General features: G+C 54.7%; 1 protein-coding gene across 1 annotated transcript; it reads right to left on the reverse strand.

Annotated features, from left to right (window-relative positions):
• Positions 1-591: 591 nt before the first annotated feature.
• Positions 592-19,480, reverse strand: LOC119108020 (sodium-dependent nutrient amino acid transporter 1). Its single transcript, XM_037231604.1, has 14 exons — positions 19,196-19,480; positions 10,736-10,840; positions 7,382-7,553; positions 6,909-6,998; positions 5,276-5,510; positions 4,893-5,044; positions 4,190-4,308; positions 3,681-3,784; positions 3,103-3,292; positions 2,424-2,600; positions 1,984-2,260; positions 1,547-1,639; positions 1,264-1,358; positions 592-804 (listed from the first exon to the last, which is right to left on the reverse strand). The coding sequence occupies exons 1-14, from the start codon at positions 19,205-19,207 to the stop codon at positions 592-594; spliced, it is 2,034 nt and encodes a 677-aa protein (XP_037087499.1). The 5' UTR covers positions 19,208-19,480.
• Positions 19,481-21,215: the final 1,735 nt, after the last annotated feature.

Below are 21,215 nucleotides of genomic sequence, written 5' to 3' on the forward strand. Positions count from 1 at the left end.
GCTGCGTAAAACACAATAACTTCAGATGGTTGGGATGCAGTGAATTATCAATGTTGGGAAAATCATCTAGTGTGATTAGTTTTAAAGAATAGCATCACCATGATTCTGGTCGTTGGAAAGTCAAACGGTGTGAAAGGTGCCGGGCGCCAGTACATGCTAAACGTGCAATGGCTTCGTCTGTTGTTCCGCTTAGTCTGCTACTAGTGTTGTAGGCTCCTTACGTTGGTCAAACGTAATGCTAAAAGATACGCATCGCACCGCTCACAGTCGGCATCGCAAACAGAGGCAGCTATGCCAGTGATGTAGCTTCCCAAACATCGCCTCCGCAGCGCCAATGCGCGGCGAATGACTTATGAATGACTTCGCCCATTCACGACCACCTCGGATCACGTGACAAAAACGACCACAATATGAATAGCACACCCTTCGCTATCTTCCGTAACTACCACCCTCGCGAAGGTCATCTGACTACCAAAATGCCAGCCACCCTCCGTTTCGACATCGGCGGCTCGTGTCCGCCGCCTGACGCCGGCAGCAGATCCCCTGACCCCCCTGACCCAGACACGCGGCGGTTTGAGCGGGATGCCGACCCTAGAGCTTGGTACGCTGCTCCTGCTCGGCCTCGGGCTCGTCGCCGGTGCCGGCGCCGTCGAGCGCGGTGCTGCTGGCCACGAAGGCGGCGTTGAGGTTGGCCTGCGTGCCCTCGAGCTGCGCCTCGCGGCCGGTGGCCAGCAGCCACTGCTGCCGGTCGCCCGAGCGCATTGGGCCCCATTGCCGGTTCGGGCTGAACGAGTGGCGGATTTTCTGCCGGCAGGGGGCGGCGTCAATGGGCGCTCGTGAGCCGCCGCTCCCCATGGCGGGTGGAGTGCGTACAATAACACTGCTAACGACCATATTGCGTCATTTAAGCCGGGACTCTGAGCTTTAGGACACGCCGGTCAACATGACGGTGGTCATGCTAGATGTGGGTTTGGCAGTTAAGGTACAAATCTAATATGGCAATCGTCACCAGCTGTAATTGGACACAATCGTGTATTTTTCCATCCATTTGGCATGAATGCGTGTGATGGTTACTGAAACTTCTTAAATTTCTTACGTACGTAAAGCGGTGCTTGATAAAAACAAGCGGCCACCCATGCGCGTTTCCGAGCATTCGCTTACGAGTGAGAGCGCCAATTAAGACGTGGTCATATTGTCCCGGGTCACATCACTGGGGTGAGGTCACATCACTGAGGTGAGGTCACATCACCGGTAAGTACTCACGTTGATCAGTCCCTTCTCAGGGCTCTGGTATAGCGCATGCAGGAAACACAGCGGTATGGGCAGCATGGCGGCTCCCGTCAGGATCCAGCCGCAAGCTGTGGAGAGTGGTAGTGTCAGGCGCTCGGACCAGCGCCAGAAAACACAGCGGTATGGGCAGCATGGCGGCTCCCGTCAGGATCCAGCCGCAGGCTGCGGAGAGTGGTGGTGTCAGGCGCTCGGACCAGCGCCAGAAAACACAGCGGTATGCGCAGCATGGCGGCTCCCGTCAGGATCCAGCCGCAACTGCGGACAGTGGTGGTGTCAGGCGCTCGGACCAGCGCCAGAAAACACAGCGGTATGGGCAGCATGGCGGCTCCCGTCAGGATCCAGCCGCAAGCTGCGGAGAGTGGTGGTGTCAGGCGCTCGGACCAGCGCCAGAAAACACAGCGGTATGGGCAGCATGGCGGCTCCCGTCAGGGTCCAGCCGCAAGCTGCGGAGAGTGGTGGTGTCAGGCGCTCGGACCAACGCCAGAAAACATGCACTGCAAAGTACCTTACTAAGGAGACATAACGCAAGATAGCATGTTACGTCCACCCGATCGCGTTATTTCTGAGTCACCGTGGGACAGATTTAGCCTCCCCCCCATGCACAATGCCTGTTATTTATTTGGCATGCCATGAAAGCGACATGAATCACGTGGGAGAAACAATGTTTAATCTCTGGCGCATCCATCCACTCACTGATGGCGATGGGCGGATATTCGACCTTCCCATAACGCAACGGCTCCATCTTGATAATGGAGTACACGAAGATACCCAGCAGGGCGATCGGGATGAAGATGCTCCAGCAAAACTTCCAGTAGATGTTCGGCCGGGTCTTGATCATGAACTCGAGGTCGTCGCAGAACTTGCGGACGCCGTACACCCAGTTGATGGCGACTACCTCTACAGTGGCCAGCACGAAGATGATGAAGCCTCCGCCGAAGTTGTCCACCAAATTCAGGATGAACTGCCCGCCCTGAAAGTAACGGTGCAGTTCGTTTGCTGAAGCTTTAGGTTCCATTGTCTTCCACCGTAACCCACGCGAGCTCGTGCGTTCACCGCGTCCGACTGCAGCTCACAGCGAGCCCGGAACGCTCACCGCGTCCGACTGCAGCTCACAGCGAGCTCGGGACGCTCACCGGCGTGACGTAGACGAGTCCGACGAGGAAGCCGGCCGCGCAGATGGCGGCCGAGACCTTCCAGCGCGCCCAGCTGGGGAACTGGTCGCAGACGATGGTGATGACGCAGCCCGTTAGCGCCGTGGCCGAGCCCACGCCCAGTGTGAACAGCATGAGGAAGAACAGCACCGCGAACAGCTGTGCGGGAAGGGGAGGCAATGTGAGCAACATGAGAACAGCGTTGCGAATGACCTCCGGGAGGGATGAAGGAAGCGTGGCTAGTCTATGATGTGCTGTCTAGGCTGCGGCTGTACATCGCAGCGCACAGCTGGAAGACAAATGTGAGAAGTACATGGACCTCTGTCCCACTGCAACAGCTTGAACGGCATTTATAGATGATGGTCTCACGGAATGCAACAAGTGCATGGCCAAACAAGTACGGACTTTATTTTCAACGAGCTGGATTAAGTCTCAACTGTACTCAGCTAGGTGCACCGATTCCCGGCCGCAAAACGACGCCTAAATCTGTGAGAGCACTTAGTTGCCAACGGCAGCTCTGGAGACACGCTCGCAAGGCACAGCGCTCCACTGTCACCACCTCGACATTTTGGCAACGTGGCCCGAGCGTGGTCCGGCGCCCGGGGTACGACCTGGGCGTCCGCGTCTGGCAGCAATGGAGCCGAGCGTCACCAGCGCTGACCTGCGGCACTCCGGGGAAGTTGGCCAGCGCCTGCGGGTACGAGATGAAGGCCAGCGACGTGCCGCCACCCTTGATGACGTCATCGACGGTGGTGTCCAGCTCGTGCGCCAGGTTTCCCAGGATGGAGAAGATGGTGAAGCCAGCCAGGAAGGAGGTCATCATGTCAGTGATGCTGATGATCGTCGCATCCCTGAGGATGAAGGGAGCTTTAGCATGGTGCTGCCGTCGAAGTAAGAGACCATTAGCTGTGTTCGGAATCAAACATGCAACTGGTCCCACTTTGCCGGCCAGTGCCTTCGTCAGAATGGGACCACTGTTATCCCCTCCAGTGGACGCAACCGCTGTAATCCCCGTCCAGTGACGGACTCCCATAGCAAATACAAACACAAATGAACGTAGATTTGCCTTAAAAGACAGATCAGTTGGCGTCATCGCTGAGTCTTCAACACCGCATTTATCGTGCAGTAACCCATGAATTTCGTGAAACCCCACCGCCACAAATGGAAGCCCACCGTCACAAATCGGCCTTTAGAGCACCCGCACCTGCCACCGTTCGTCTGCGCGTTTTGAAAGCTCACCTAGCCACCGGGTGACGGAAGCCGTTATAACTGGAGAACATCACCAGGCACCCGAAGCCGGTGGAGAGCGAGAAGAAGCACTGCGTCACCGCAGCGTACCACACCTGAAAAGGGGGACAGGCACGTGCCCCGTAGCCAAACAATGGTTGTGGATCTGAACTGCTTCCAGCTAAGTGATCTGATGTACGTAGCGCGTCAGTAGCGCTGGAAATAGAGACCCTAGGGAGAAAACCATTTGTCCTTAGTTTTTTTTGGAATTATGGGTCACCCGCAGCCTGATTTTCTGTACTGCATGTAGCCAGCCGAAGATCAGGTACCGAAACAGCATGAGCTGTCTTTTCACTGTTGTCACGTGTTCAGAACGGGCTTGTATAGGGATTCCTGTGCATTAATCTTTCCAGCGGTATGGAGCACAAATGCGATGATCTCAGCAATCATGCTGCCGGCTTGACAATCGTGCCAAGTCTACATGGATGTGATGAAGAAGGGGCCGACTCTGTGTCACCGACCTTGAGATTCAGCAGCTCGTGCCACTGCGGCTTCAGGTAGAAGAGCACGCCGTCCATGGCGCCGGGCAGCGTCAGGCCCCGCACCAACAGAGTGATCAGCACCACGTACGGGAACAGCGCTGCCACCACACACATGACACGGGTTACCACCGAGCCAGGCTGACCTTGTGCGGCGGCGAGAAGGCCCACCTTCCGCCCAGTCACGTGAGTCGAGCTCCACTGATCACAGGATGGAGGGGTCTGTGGTAGGTGGAGCTCCCTTGGTCACAGCATGGAGGGGGTCTGTGGTGAGTGGAGCTCCCCTGGTCACAGGATGGAGGGGTCTGCAGTGGGTAGAATTCCCCTGGTCACAGGATGGAGGTGTCTGTGGCGAGTGGAGCTCTCCTGGTCACAGGATGGAGGGGTCTATGGTAAGTGGAGCTCACCTGGTCACAGGATGGAGGGGTCTGTGGCGAGTGAAGTTTCCTTGGTCACAGGATGGCGGGGTCTGCGTGGTCTGCGTGATCTGCGTATCCTGTGTGACCGAGCATTGCATGCGTCATTGTTTTTACTGCAACATCGCTAACCGTGCTTGACAGTGCTTGAGAAGCGCTGTGTAGACAGCTACACAAAATATCACGACCCCCTATCGTCCGATGTCGCGAAGTGGAAGACAAACGCGCCTTTCACGCAACAACGTCATCCCGAAGAAGCCCGCTCCCACCTGTGAAGTAGGCGACCTTGCCGGAGCTCTGGACGCCTTTGACAAGCGTGAGAAAGAGGATGACCCAGGAGGCGAACAGGCAGAGTGTCAGCCGCCACTCGGGCAGGCCAATCCCGCCGTCGATGTCGGGCAGCTCGTTCAGCACGTTCCTCCTGGCGAAGGGATATCTTGAGTTATCGCCGTCCGCCGTGTCCTGGGACTTGTGGCCATTGGCCTTGACATCGCGTCGTATGTTATCTTCTAGCCAACTCCAGCAGTTTGTACGCTCTGGTCGCCGCTATTAGAACGTTATCACAAGCTCAGGACATCGCTGCGTCGATGGCTATCAGTAATGCCAAGCACTGCCTACGCCATCCGACTTTGGCGGGCCCGGTGTCACTCACTGGAAGTACATCTCGGTGGAGCCGATCAGGTTGTCGTCGCCGTGCGTGTGGTTGAGCAGCGAGATGTTGGTGGTGGGGTCGACGCAGCGAGTCATGTCCGCCCAGCTCGGGTCGCACACGGTCCACGGAAGCACGGAGGAGAACGACGCCACGAAGTAGAACACGGTCAGCGCCATCAGGGCGACGTAGTAGGAGACGACCGACGCCGTGCCGATCATCTGACCGTACCCGACACCTGGCGGGCAGACGGGGTGCTGTACACCACACCTGGCGGGCAGACACGGTACACCACACCTGGCGGGCAGACGCGGTACACCACACCTGGCGGGCAGACACAGTACACCGCACCTGGTGGGCAGACACAGTACACCGCACCTGGCGGGCAGACGCGGTACACCACACCTGGCGGGCAGACACAGTACACCGCACCTGGCGGGCAGACACAGTACACCACACCTGGCGGGCAGACACAGTACACCGCACCTGGTGGGCAGACACAGTACACCGCACCTGGCGGGCAGACGCGGTACACCACACCTGGCGGGCAGACACAGTACACCGCACCTGGCGGGCAGACACAGTACACCACACCTGGCGGGCAGACACAGTACACCGCACCTGGTGGGCAGACGCGGTACACCACACCTGGCGGGCAGACACAGTACACCACACCTGGCGGGCAGACACGGTACACCACACCTGGCGGGCAGACACGGTAAACCACACCTGGCGGGCAGACACAGTACACCACACCTGGCGGGCAGACACGGTACACCACACCTGGCGGGCAGACACGGTAAACCACACCTGGCGGGCAGACACAGTACACCACACCTGGCGGGCAGACACAGTACACCGCACCTGGTGGGCAGACGCGGTACACCACACCTGGCGGGCAGACACAGTACACCGCACCTGGCGGGCAGACACGGTACACCACACCTGGCGGGCAGACACGGTAAACCACACCTGGCGGGCAGACACGGTAAACCACACCTGGCGGGCAGACACAGTACACCACACCTGGCGGGCAGACACGGTAAACCACGCCTGGCGGGCAGAGGGGGTACTGTGCCCCGTACCTGTCAGAGGAGTTCACGGTACACCACACGTAGGGGAGAGGCGCGAAACAGTGCACCACACCTGGCGAGCAGACGTGGTACCGCACCCCACACTCGGCAGACAGAGGTGTCCACAGTGCATCGCATATGGAGGACAGACGCGGCGCAGCGCACCACACCTAGCGCAGATCCGCGGCACCATACCCCACACCTGGCGAGCGGGGTGGACATCAGATGCCTGTTGCACAAGTTGTGCATGGCACCTGATGGCCAGGACTGAGAATATATAGCTGGTGACCAAACTGGGCCCACCGGGCACACCAGTGGTATCTGGCGAGCGGACTAGAAACTACCGACAACTGACGGACGTACTTGGGATAAAGGCTCCTAGCGTACGGACGGGAATTCATAACTCATAGCGCACAGTTTATAAGCGAACAAGTGCTAGGAAGTAAACGGTTTTTTGTTTTGTTTTGTTTTGGTAGGCAGATGTGACGGCGAGACACCCAAAACAACTAAGGGTGTAGACCTATTTCGTGGCCGAGCGAGCGGTGCACGCTGTTGAGCCTTACCTCTGGCGGCGGGCACGACATTCCAAACTCGCACACAGCCGAACGACGAGAATTGCCCCATGGCCAGCTCCATGTAGTACAGCGGCTTGCCTGCAGCACGGAAAGACCTTAAGCCACGTGCTAAAATTAGCCTTGCACTTTTTGCAATCAAATGGCAACGCAGACTCATGTTGCAACGGCACGTAAGCCTTCGTTGCCATTTTGCATCGGCTTCGTACTCTTGTGTGCGGCGCTTCAATGAGCGTTCCAGATGGGATAGTTTGATTTTGTGAGGTCAGAGTCCCGGAACCCTGTTCAGACTATTGCCGAGCCATGCCCATGTGGCGAAGGAGCTTCAGAGAGATCAGAAGCACGACATCCGTCCACGGGCCTTTGCCCGGCTAAGGACAAAGGTGGCCGGCGGCGGTGGCCTCCGGCTCAGCAGTGTGAACTGGGTCTCGCGGACGACGTGACGTACTTCACCTTTCACTCACCGATGAGGAGCAGCACAACGACGTACGGAATGAGGAAGGCGCCGCCACCGTTCTCGTAAGCGGTGAAGGGGAAGCGCCAGACGTTGCCGAGGCCGACCGACATCGCGACGCAGGACAGCAGGAACTCGATCGGGCTGCTCCATTGGTCCCGCTCCTGGTCCTCCTGGCTCGCCTGCCGCGCGGTCGGCCGCTGGTCAGCGCCCTCTGTCGCGCGGCCACTGAGGAAGCGGCGCTGAGTGCAGCAGCTGCGCGGCCTCGGTCAGGGCGGGTATTCCGGGTTGGTGTGGGGTGCCTGCCACCTCAGGCAGCGCCGGTTCTCTGGGGTGGTGTGTAGTGCCCGCCGTGTTCTTACATAAAGGGGATGGAGATTTTGCATCCTCATGCATCGGCACCACGCGCTCCATTGAGATAAGCCTAGGTGTCACAGGCTAGCTTCCAATCCAATAGGTGGATGGGTGGAGTCGTCAGTACATGAGACAGTCCCAGTGTGAGGAGATCTTCAGGAGCGCTTGAAACTGCTTGCTTGATGCCATTTACACAGACAGACGCGCTAAGGGGAGATCAAATGACCTTTGCATCTCCAACACTCGGAATTATCGCATGGTCCATGAGCATGAGAAAAACTAAGCGAAGTAACTGCGCTCGAAGGTCACCCTTTTTCATGGCTCGCTGCGGCGCAGCCAAAACATAGCATGAGTGTTTAGCACAAGTGCATGGCATGATGAAAGTGCATGAGTCATGAGCGCATAGCACAAGAAAAAATATGGTTGGAAAAGATGGATACGTTTCGAGAACATGAAGTTGATGTTCTCCACAGAACATCAGCTACACCCCTATGGCTTGTATCGGCCCTTGGAGGTCATACGCTTCGTTACATAAATAATACGTGTAACTCTGCATTAATTCGGCACTGACCGCAGGGAGAAATCAAATATGCCCCCGTCTAATATCCGCGATTATTCAAAACGCCTTGAGATATCGCAGCGAAATTTTCAGTGGCTGTCAACTAACGAGCTCTTCGCCTTGTGCCAAAATAACAACTATGAGAACATAAGCAATCAAGCGTAAGCGACGTCAGGATGACGTCATGTTTACCAAGTTGTTTTCCACAAAAGCGCATGATTGGAGACAAACTGACACAGAAGCCAAGTGAAAAAGCATATTTTACATCTGTGAACGGTAAATGTGAGCGAACCGATCCACCATGCATGTACCTTGTTGTGTTGTTTGAGTATTGCACCTTGAGATATTGGCACGTCAAATAACCAAAATATTGACAAAAAGTACACTCAGCATTCTTTTGTCTCAGACTCAAAATTTTGATCACTGAAACGCGTATCATAGTTGCGACTAAGAGGGAAGTCTGCACCAAGTTTCAAGCAATCATCTGAAGAAATAGCTGAGTTAAGGCTTGAAATGTATCACTGCGCACGCCGCCCTGCCCAGGTGCCCGGCCCACGGCGGAGGGCGGCGGGGCTCAGGTCTGCCGCAGGGGCGCGGCGACGGGGCGGCGGAAGCCGTTGATCAGTTTCACACGTAAAGTAACGACCGCGTGACTGTGAGAGGTTCAAGGCCATCAGGCTGCGCTGTCGGCCGGCCTGAACAATCGGACACAACACGAAATCGATGCAACAGCTTTTTCAACACCGAGGTCATCCATTTGACCTCGGCCTTGGACAGTTTATGAACAAGTAGCCGCTATTGCTCACGCGTCTGACACCCATAAGTGTGGCTAAGGTCTTCGTCATCGCGTCTAGACGTTTTATATGCGACGGAAATAAGTAGGCCAAAACAGATATATACACCAAGGTTTCAGTTCTCAATTGCAAAGCGCGTGCCTTTGGCTTTAGGCCTGGTGCTGCACGCGCAACATTACGTACCTTTCTTTATAACATGTCTGACCGGGCCGCAATGACTTCACGCCATCAGAAGCGCTTCCACATGAAACGCGTTGTGAGAACGGTCAGATATTCCAGAATTACATTTTAAGAAGTTGACCTTGACCTGTGACCTTAAAACACGCTTAAAATCAAGTTTGTTGTGTGGTTCGAGGTCGCACGCCACGGCGCTATCGGTTGCGATTTAAAATTTTGAATTCGGCCCGGGCGTGAAGGGCAGGGCAGGGGGGGGGACAAATCTGCCTCCTCCGGCCAATGGTGTGCCGCTGAGGAGTCCGGTCAACGCCGGGTTAGGATCGTATCGGTACCAGTATCAGTGACAGGATATTGGAACCCATCCACGTGGTAGCTATTACAATCTCAGGTCGAAGCAATTTTCAAGTCGCATACAGGTGCAGCGTAAATAGGCACACCCACAACAGGTGCACCAATAAAATGACACGGGCAGTGATAAATGGTACAATAAAGTTATACGAGCAATGGTCAAAGAGCTGAGACAAATCAGTCGGTGCGCATTGGGCAGCGTTCAGTGGTCAGTGGTCAAAAACTACACCATGTATGGCGGTCTTAAACGTATTCGGTGTTGAGGCATTATGGGCGTAAGATGGCAGGCGGGTCCAGGCAGCCGCGCCTCGGTGCAAAATGCCCTCGGTATGGCGGCCGGCCCGTGTCTGTGCAAGTGCCAACTACTTCTGTCCGACGCGCGCGTTTCACGGGTTGAAATGCGGCGCGTGGCACAAAAAGCGCGCAGACCTCGTGAGGCACGCCTACCTCCTTCAGCGCCCTTAACACTTTAATCACGCCGCGGTGTGTCACCATGACCTCCACCCTCGGCCATTCAAGGGAATTTAGGGCCGGGGCGATATGGTGGTGCCTTTTGGAGCCGGTAATCATTTTTGCAGCAATTAAGTTGAAAACATTTTGAATTTTGTGTAATTAATTCTTAGCCGCCCTACCACATACGCAAGGCAGTACGTGACGTGAGGGAACACGTACGCCTGAATGATGATTCTAAGAAGATCTGATGTAAAATAATGACGGAATTTGTTCAGAGAAACGAGGATGCCATTCCATGTTTTTCACGACACTTTAGACATGGGAACCCCATGACAGAGTGGGGTCAACTATGACGCCGAGAGTTTTGCTGCCACTTGGGGTATGCTCAGCGGAACCGTTTACTTCAAAGTGGAAGTCAGCTGACTTTTAAACCTTGCTTTGACCCAACGAGCATAAAAGCAGTATTTTTTTTCGTTCATTTGGAGAGAATCGACACTGGACCAGTTCAAGCTTACGCATGGTAAGTTCTTCCAGTCTTGTGTTTTGATGTGTGCCACTGCCTTCAGAAATCATGAGTTATTTATTGTGACCATACGTCAACAGTTGCATGCAGACATTGGCCCCTTAGTTTCCAACGTTAATGTTAAAATATCGGAAGTGCTCCGCACGAGCTACCAACCTTTTCCTGGTCTTCCAGGGCCTTTTTCTGTCCTCCATCAACTTGCTCCGACACAGACCCTATCGGGACTGGCTTCCCGTTCGCTTCTCCCACGTCCTGCGACAGCTGGGAAGGAAACGCGGCGTTCGTGTTAATCAGTGCGCGCTAAGAGCGCCGCAGTTTGAGATCGAGTTTCATCGAGGGTCACCCCGGTGCATCTCCTTACAACAGGTCACGTCCTCATGTCATCACGTCCTCATGCAACTCGTCCAGCTGGCTCATTCGGTCGCCGCGTTCCCTTGTGCTGGGATGCCAGTGGCGACAGGTTCATCCCACCCATTAGCCTCGTTTCCCCTCCGAGGTGGAAGCGCTTCCCTTGTGCTGGGATGCCGGGGGCGTCAGATTCATTCCACCCACTGGCGTCGTTACCCCTCCGAGGTGGAAGCGCTTCCCTTGTGCCGTGATAGCGGGGGTGTCAGGTTCATCCCACCCACTGGTGTCGTTTCCCCTCCGAGGGGAAGCGCTCCGTGGGATATGAGGGTATGTTAGCTGTTGGCCTCCAGCCTCTGCTGTGAAGTCTGTGACGCGGAAATTTGATAAGAAGCTGTTCCATAGTCGAACGGACCTTGAGAACAACAAAAAAAAAAAAACAGCAGCGCTCTCTGCTCTGTACATTTTGTCAGAGCGATTTATACTGCGCTTTGTAGCTTGTTGTATATCGCTGAGCCCAGATCTTTACTTAGAGCGTGAGTATTGGATGTCAGCATCGAGAAATGAACTCATTAAAATTGACGCGTGGTGCAAATCTGCTACGATTAGCAGGGCGACTTCTGCCCCTCTGACATCACAGATTTTTGCGCGCCTTCGATGGGACCAAATGCTACGCAGATATTATGGTGTGTGTTACGCACCACAATCGTTGCAAAAAATACAGATTGCATTGCAATTGTCCCCAGGCGAGTTTTATCCCACATTCCTTTGCCGGTTAAACATAATTTATGGTGGTTGTTAACTTCAGTGATTTCATAGGGTGTGTTATGCCATTCATTCGTCAACAGATAGAGGCATTAGCACTCAAACTGTGCTGACGCTGATATGCGTCCTTGTGTGCGGCTGGATTTACACCCTCGAATGAGGCAGTTAGATTGTTTAATGTTTAAGCCTCATATCGCGTATGTTCCATACAACTGCGACGTAGACCAGTTTGTACTTTCCTTTCCAGTTGGCAGCTCCAGCTTTGCCCCCCCCCCCTTAACTCTGGTTTCGGGTGCCGCCGCAAGAAGGAAGTGGGCCCAATCTGGAGCAAAACCCGTTTGTTGCCGTATTTTGAAGGTAGTTTTGGCCACTTTCACTGTTTAAATGAGACCAAACGCGATACATACATCTCGACGCGGAAATAATGGGCAATCTTAAAGGTAAAAGTGCGAATCGATGGCTGTACTCACCCACGTCCATTCGCGTGCAAACACAACATTCCACAGTTTCGGAGCGGTTTGGGGATCGATATCAGTTCTCGGTGACCCGGAGGGAAAACGACGGAGACCGACTACACCGTATAAGTGCACGCATGAACGTGCCGTCTACGAAAAAAAAAAACAGCCGAGCTTCCTCAGTATCATAACGGTGCCAGCGATCCACCGGAATGCGACCATTCCTGCGTGTTTTCAAATATCATCTCGAATGCAACACGCTGGCGTCTAAATCGTGCAATCCGGCTCCATGAAATTGACACAACGTAAATCCCAGCCCGCGGTGAACAATATGCTTCAAACATGTCTGTGCAGCTTACTTTGCTCTTGTTGTAGTCGCCCCGAGCGCCATCAGTGTAGAATTTACTCTAGTCTCTGGTGCACACTATCGCGCCCTTCTGCCGGCCTGCTACCGACTACGCACTGATATTGAAGTCGCGAGTTTGTACCGGCGGACATTTGTGCACACCAGTCCGCATACGGCAGGGATGTGCTGAAACAGCAAGAGGCCATTCAAATCACAGCCATTCGCATTATGGTATGCAGCTGGCCATGTCCTGTCGAGTCCAGAGTACGGTTAAGTCGGATAACTTCCGTCATATGTTGTGTACAGCACACATCCGCACAGCGGATATTTAGATGTACGTAAATATATTCGGCAACCGATTCGACTGAAAGAACCACGCGCCATTGTATCGGCCTAACGTGACGTGTCCTTATGTGCTGCTGGTCACGCGTTGTTGGGTGCAATTCATGAGTCGACCAGTGTAGCACGTGTCATTTTAGGCCCAGAGCAAGACATGAAACGTAACATAAAATGACAAAAACGTAACTTGGTCATCTCCCAGGAACACGAGTGCAGGTAACCAGCACCAAATGCTCCTCAGTTCAGGCCATATAAGCGTAAGCCCAATATCTTTAAACTGCGTATCGTGCAATGCTGGCCATCTAGTGTTGATAATTGATAATTTGGTTGATTACTTGAACATTCAGGTGGCTTTGGTACCTCTGTAAGCCAACTGTATTAATTGAAATACCTGTTATGACAAGGGGCTGTCAGTTTAAAAGCTCGCACGCCCACTGGCTCTGACATCGCTGTAAACTAACTGTATCAACCGCGACGCCTGGTTTACCTGTCATTTCGAAAGCCCGTGCGCCTCCTTTATTGCGACACATATTCCTTGTTGACTCCCTGTATCCGTGGCAGCGCCACGGGTTAAAGTCCGTCTGCAGGCGTCTGTCAGGGCACAGTCCATCACACGCGTTTTCACGCCCATAGACCCTCACACAGTCTTCCTCGCACCTGACCTTGTACCCTCGGGGCCGCTGTGTTGAGAGGAGTTGGGCGGTTTGCGCAAATGAACTGGCACTCCCATAAAGAACGATGCTGGCGTGCTTAGCTAAACATGCGCGCAGGTATACGCGCATCGGTATGCACTAAGCAGCCATGCATAACACTGTCTCCAAAACCCCTGAATGCGAAGATGGTAAGTACATCAAGTTGTAAAAGCTGCTCCAAGGGCTAAATGCTACGAACAAAATATTTCAAGGGCCAAATACTGTTTTAATACCGATTTACCGGCTGGGTGCCCGACGATAAGTCACCATCTCAGCATGGCTACAGCGCCTGCATGCGCTCTCATTATCGGCAACAGGCGGCAGCGTATCAACAGGTGATGGTACTCCCGCTGAATCGGCTTTATGGCGGTCATATTGTTTATGGTGCGGCTTACGGGTGCAGCCTGCTGATGTCTGCGAAGCATACTGTGCGAGCTGCGTTACTGAGTGGGGCGTTCACGTCCCAAACAGAAACGATTTGGAGGTCGTTTGGAGGTCGTTTGGAGTCACTCTCAAAAAAGGCGGCGCTGGTCATTTCCCGATCATCACTAGTGCACTGATGGGCCGGAAAATGATGAGATCAGTTCATTTGCACACACCGTGTGCCTGTTTTTACGTCTCTCGCCGGTCTGATTGCCGATGTTTTACACCGATCACTAAAAACGCCCCAAACGGGCGGATCCATCACATACGCACGAAAGGTGATGAACGTCTGGTCATATTACCCCCCTCCCTTCCTATCCCCGTAAAAGCGGGTGTTTATCTCGTGATGTCATGCCTCTGACCATTAATATCCAGGTCTGTGTGTCCGGCCTTTCAATGCCTGTCTAATCTGTCTGTCTATTCGATTGACAGATAGACGGACAAAAAGACAGACAGACAAACAGAGCTGCCTGAACATTCTCACGGCCCAGCTTGGTATGCCAGCTTCCTGACAGTTTTAACCTCTCTGTGTTGAAATCCTTAAGTTTCACGGCAGGAAAAAAGACCCAGTAGCCTCCAGCTGAGGCCCACGCAGCCTCTAGAGCGGCATGGCCAGCACGGTCTCCTGTCGACACGCCACTGACGTCACCCATATGCCGTCAGAAAGCCGCCATTTGGTAACGAACACGCCTCTGGAACATGAGAACAGGGCTCCCCAGCATGAAAATGGTCACGGATAACATCATAAGCCTCTTCAAACTGCAGCAGTGATTCCGTGGTCACATTTGGTCTTGTCCCACGTGAACCAATTTTAGTGGTAGGAACAATTTAAACGCCTAAATTTTCGGTCTTGTGCATCTCAATCCGAAAGAAACGCGGTTTAATCGCACCTATGCACATTGTTTCATCGTCGCATCAATTAAAAGTTATCTATAACACTGTAATAATATATTCGCTACGTCCCCGAGCCTTTTTCATACCGAATGATTTGGATTTACTGCTAACACGCTCCCGGATGGCCGGTTAGATACCCTTTGCTCGGGGGGGGGGGGGGGCGATTTGCCCCCGAGGTCTCAGAAACTAAGAGAGCTAGAGACACCAAGCGCACGGGGCGCGTTGGCGTACGTGAAGTCACTTGTGCCAAAATTTGAGGTTCCTAAGTCACGATCTTTGGGTTAAATTAGATCAAACAAGGTCGAACTCGAGGTTGGTGTCCAAAGGCCCCCCAGAACCTAGATACCTGCTTTAGAAAAAAGGTCACTGATGTGAGATAAAGGTAAATGACCTTATCTGATCTCTATAAGGTCACGGTGACTGAAATAATATAGATTTGTCTGAGTCTTGCGCTTGAATAGGCGTCAAAGATTACGCTTGCAATATGTTCCTAAAAACGAAATGCCGATCTGGATCATTTTAGATCAGTGACCTATTCTGATCTTTGAAAAATTCATGATAGATGTATAATGCGGTTTCTGTTATCAATGAATTCGAAATGAGCACCAGAACTACCCATTACAGCAAGCTCTAAGGTAATAAAGTGAGCTGTTTTGACCTTGGTCTGACCTTCATACCTGACGCTAGGTCAATGGAATTTGTCCAATCAATTGTTGTGTTACTAAAGAAACCATCTCAGAGATGTGTGGCTTCGTCTAGCACTCTGTTGTTGCATCAGATTAAACAATTCCCAGAAATTGACTTCGCTGAACCCATGACCTGACTTCGACCTGCTGTTGATCAGCGACCATAAAGGTACATCCAAATACCTGCTGCCAAGCGATCCACTATTCAATTGTCTACAGGTATGGAAAATTTGGCGCGGCTGCTCCGCGCCGTTCTGAACCACGCTGGGGAAAACTTTGGGGGTCAAAGTGACCGCCACCCGAGCGCGTGTTAATGTGATGCGAAGGTCTCAGTGGACCTCTGAAACATTTCGGGCGTGATGTATTCTGACGTAAGTCGTACTCCCGCTATTTCATCCTTTGTGACGATCTGCGAGGGTAAGTTCACGTTCGTCGGACAGCGATGTTATTGTGATGGTTGATATCGGCCCGACAGCGATATGCAGGCCAAAGTCGTCGTGTTTTGACATGTAGCAAGGACACACTTTTCGTATCTGTGGATCAAACAGGCTGCACCGCAGTGGGACCACTGCAAAACTTATCGCTAAAGCTCCCGTCATTGATATAAGCAGCGATTCTCAAGATTAAAACTCATAAATTTCGGGCATTGACAGTTTTAAGACGCCCGTAATTTCCGCGGGGCTGCTGGTTCATGCTGCACCATGCTTACTGGAGCTGGCCACCGCTTTCATGGCGGTGAAATTTCTTCCAGCAATATTCCCCATCTCGAATCTGCGCGAAACTTAGCCTGACCCGTGGAACCGGAGCCGGAGCGGCAGCTGGTTTTGGTCTTGTTGTTTGAATGACCTTGAACAGAAGTCGCCACCGCTGGCGTCGTTTCTTTGAGCGGCAAGACACACTAAAACCCCATGTGACCCTCCAATGCGTTGCTGAGAGCCGAGTAAATAGGCGCAGATGCGGCCAACAAAGACACTTGACGCATCGCTGCGTACCGAATCAGGAGTGCACCCACCCCCTGCTGCGTGAATGCAATGCCAGAGGCTATTGGTGGAAGCGCTTGCTGTGTTGACATGCGCCGAGTGGGGAGACATACATACCCAGTGCGTCGTCCTGAACCGAGTCAGGACCGCGGGCTCTTCGGATGTCATGCACTTCCGGTCGTAGACCTTGCACGCGTCGGAGCTGCCACAGCGCGGCATCCCAGCACCCCCTCCTCGTCTTCGGGGCCCGCCTCTCTTCTCCCCCCGCAGTGCTGTGTGCGGCGGTCGGTCGTGCCCCAAGGCACGCTCCGCTAAGTTCGTCGAGGCTGTCACTGATCAATGAACGGCTGCTCACTGCACACCCCGCCTTGAACAGACAGACAGCTCTCGCCGTGGCCGCGCTCGCCACCGACCGCAGTTGACGAGGCGAGGACCGCCGCTGCGCGGACGCCGTCGCCCGTTCGCCGGACCCGGGCCAGAACGCCCGGCCGACAGGGATCACCGCTCCCCCGCGCGACGCGACTGCCGGGGAGGGACCCCTCTGGCGTCCACCTGCACCAATCCATACACCGGCAGCCAGGTGCGGGCGGACAGTGTACACCCGGCCACGTGCGAGCCCATCGATCGGGCGGGGGTGGACACTGGACACGCTGGCTGGGCCAGCGCACACGGGCCACCCGTCCCCATGCGCTCAGCCAGCCTGATTTGACCTGTGCAGGGCTATACCTGAGTTTTTTTGCTGCGTATCATTTTAGAGGGACTCGGATTGTTCATAAACCAACCCGGTCCGGCCGTTCTTGGGTCTAGCTGCGAGTGCTGGAGGAATTCAGTAATTAATATTTTGCATGAGTGTTCCCGGGAATAAGTGATGCTGGTGTGGGTCGATGTCGGCGTAATTGCCATGCGGTCCATCATACCGGCTCGCACTGGCTACCGCTGTCGTGCTGCGTCAATTGACACGTTGACACAGCAGGACGCCTGGGTGCAAGGTGTCCTCTGCTGAAAGCAGCAGGAAGCAGGATAGTTGCCTGAAGAGCTCACGCCCAACCGGACCGCAGTTCGACCGGTCAGCGCAAAACGCACTAACGCAAATGCGGCGAGTTTCGGCTGTCCAGTTCACGACGCTGTGGCAGCCGTAGTACCACACACAATCCGCCTTCGTTAGTAGGAGGGTCGCCACGGTTGTGTGGTGCCTGCCAGCCGCAGTACTACACACAATCCGCCTTCGTTAGAAGGAGGGTCGCCACGGTTGTGTGGTGCCTGCCAGCCGTAGTACTACACATAATCCGCCTTCGTTAGAAGGAGGGTCGCCACGGTTGTGTAGTGCCTGCCAGCCGTAGTACTACACATAATCCGCCTTCGTTAGTAGGAGGGTCGCCACGGTTGTGGTGCCTGCCAGCCGTAGCACTACACACAATCCGCCTTCGTTGGTAGGATGGTCGCCACGGTTGTGTAGTGCCTGCCAGTCGTAGTACTACACACAGTCCGCCTTCGTTGGTAGGAGGGTCGCCACGGTTGTGTGGCGCCTGCCAGCCGTAGCACTACACACAATCCGCCTTCGTTGGTAGGAGGGTCGCCACGGTTGTGTAGTGCCTGCCTGTACAAATGAATCAGGGTAAGAGCCCCCCCCCCCCCAATTCAAAACCGTGATTCGACTGGAAATGCCCTCGTCTGCTTAGGAATGCATGTACTGATTTATCATGGTCCCGATTAGGCCAGATAAAATTCAAGATCATTGGCAGGCTTGTCTGTGCGTTCATCACTGCTATTATAATGCACCAGGACATCTATGTTTATTAAAATTATATTGTGATCCACTGTTTTACATTACTGGCAAATATGGATCGTCCTCACTCCTGACCCGAGCTTTGTCAGACATATAGCATGCCATCAGGGCTGTGCTTGTTGTTTTTATAACCTCTTTTTAGTTTAAGGCATCTCGCTGTGATTTCGTGCCGTCGTTGAGGGCTCATTGTAGAAAAAAAAACATTGGGAAAAATGAGCAAATACAAGAGTGCACGGACGCGCGAGAGCATAATTGTATTGTGGCACGATGGGAACTACCGTTCATGTGCACTCCAGCGAAAACTATTGACAGAACTAGTGTGAAAATTCGGCAACTAGAAGAAACACGGACATGAAACCGACCGACTAGTGAACGTTCAGTTACCTCGCAATAGGGCTCACACTGTCTGACTCATCAAGGCGCCAGTAATCGCCTGGGAATCAGCCAATATCGTTTTTTTGGACCCGGTCCGGGGTGTACGATCTAGACTGAGCGCTTGTGCACCGAAAACGACACCGACATATAATTAATTTTGTTAATACCCACCAAAAGAACTGCTATTTTGTCAATACTTCTGTCAGTCACCAAAAACTCGCATATCAAAACGCAAAAATAAAGTTGACAGCCTAGTGCCGGTCAATTTGTACCAGTGCTAGTGAATTTGACGTGGAAAAGTTGTGATGCGAGTGTCTGCCTGCTTTGCTCATGGAGGAAAGACATTTCAAAACATTGCTAAGAACTTACTGTACGGGTTCCCAAAGGCCACCAGCATTCGCCCCTGTTTTGGTGACACCTGCATGAGAATAGCACTCGTCTGTTTTCACCTCGCCGTCCTAAACAGCAGCAGGGATCTCCCGCTGCGAAGAAGCCGCCGCCGCACGCAACCAGACGGACATCGTACTCACCTGGGCAGTCATGGCGGCAGCTCGCGCCGCTGCCGGTCGTCAGATGACTTCCGCTGTGACCGGAACGGCTCGGTTGACCTCCGTGCGGTCAGGCAAAGTGACGGCGGCACCTTGACCTGCGTGGAGCTGCTCGGCCGGGGAGGCGTGGCAGCCGCCGACGGAGGCGGCCGTCCGCGGGGCGCGTCTCGCTGGGCGCGGTGACCCAGCGCGAGTCGCACTGCGATGTCGCGCGGTGAGCTGGAGTGAAGCGGCGGACCTGCTGGCGGCCTGGTCCCGTCTGGTCTGGTCTGGCGAGGTCCGCAGCCGCCGCGGCGCTGAGTGGTGCGTGCCCCGCCGTTCCGTCGGCAGCCCCGCCTCTGAAGGTCCGGCCCGGCGGACTGGCGCACCTGAACTGCGGCGCCATCCGCTCGCTCCCCGCCCCCCGCCCGCCCCGGATCGCCGCAGTCTCTTCGCGCTGCCGACATGCGCGGACAGCGGCCGGCATACCGTCGTCGCCAGTATGCGCGGGCAGCAGCCGGCTCGCGGTCGCGACACCGTCGCATGCACAGACATAGCCTGCCCAGCCTGTGCGGTCGCACCCCTCCGGGTCGTGCTCCGACGAGCGGGATGTCACCTTCGTGGTTGTGACCGGCTTATTGCGATACAGTGATGACAGCGTGCGACCCCCCATCCGAATGTGTGACCACCCAGCTGGGCAGCTCGGGTTCGGCTGGTCCACATGCCAGCCAGTGTTCGGCGTGAAGTGTGCGATGAAGTGCATACCCACCGACGAGCAAGGCACACATATTTAGCAGACTCCCGACGCGTCTTCTCGCCGTTGATCTGCGGCGAGTCATTTGACAAACGACTGACATGGCCACTGGCGTCTCTCGTAAGAACGAAACGCGTACAATGGTAAATACGGCGTCGATCTCCGACCCGTCACCGGATGCTCGCCTACCGCACTGCCAGTATGACAGCAGGTGACACGGCCAAATGCCAGGGACCACACAGCCGGCGACCGGAGTACATGTGATGAAGTGCAACAGGCCTGACCTACACGGACACTCATGAATGCGGCTGAAGCCTAAAGGTCGCACATGGCGAGGCGGCCAGTGAAGCGGTTATGGCATATAAAGCCGGTAAGTCCAAAGGCCGAATGGTCACTTGTGAGCGGCCAGACGTCAGCTGCCCGACCGGGCGCGCTAAGACAACGGAATGCTGCCTATTCTCCTCAGACACTTCTGGTTCTCATGCCGGTGCAAGCCGAGCCAGACGGCAGGGAAGCACAAGCCAACATCATCAGGACGAACCGGCCGCCACCTGCCGCGCGCGCCGCGCTCAGACCGCCGGCCGCGCTGCCCTCCGGCCGCCACCGCTGGCCCGACGCGTGGCGCCTCGGGACACCGCCGCGCTCTGCCATTGTATGCTAACGCCCCGCCGGTGCGGCGTGCCGCCCCATGAGACCCACCGCCCCGCTCCAGATCCCTGACGAGCTCAGCCTAGTCCGCTCCAGCCACCGACTCGAGAGAATGCGAATAGCTACTCTACAAGTCGGCGGCTGTGGCCGATGTGGCACAGATGATTGAGGTCGTCGGGTTCGGGGCGTCTCGACGGCCGGGGTCGCGTGCGCGGTGCAGATGGTTACCAGTGTATGTGCGGGAGACCTGCCACCGCTCACGTCCCGGAAGACGCCGACGGTCTCGGTGATGCTCTCCGTGACACCCTGAAGGCGCCAACTCTCGGAGAAGCTGTCAGACACACACCCGTCTCCCGTGTCGGAGTTTATGCCGATGCTGGTGGCTTCACGAAACTCCACAGGAAATGGAGTTTGCATCACATTATTCTTGCAATCACTTTGATTTTTCCTGAGACACCAGGCGGATATTTACATTACCTCACGGCTTGGCCAGTCGCAGACGGAGAAGCTCGGCGCTTTATTGGACCGGAGTCGTGTGAGTCGATAGCCTACAGCAGCGACTCCCTCAATGACGTCACGGTACACGCCAATCTAGATTACACCACGTGACGCCCACTGAGC

The sequence above is a fragment of the Pollicipes pollicipes genome, unplaced genomic scaffold (assembly GCF_011947565.3).
Source record: "Pollicipes pollicipes isolate AB1234 unplaced genomic scaffold, Ppol_2.1 Scaffold_6686;HRSCAF=7923_pilon_pilon_pilon, whole genome shotgun sequence".
Lineage (NCBI taxonomy): Eukaryota > Metazoa > Arthropoda > Thecostraca > Pollicipedomorpha > Pollicipedidae > Pollicipes > Pollicipes pollicipes.

Coding starts and splice junctions, on each gene's coding strand:
- LOC119108020 (XM_037231604.1), bottom strand. Junction 6,999..7,381: donor CGTTGTGCTGCTCCTCATCG/GTGAGTGAAAGG, acceptor TCCGTGCTGCAG/GCAAGCCGCTGTACTACATG. Junction 1,359..1,546: donor TGACACCACCACTGTCCGCA/GTTGCGGCTGGA, acceptor CACTCTCCACAG/CTTGCGGCTGGATCCTGACG.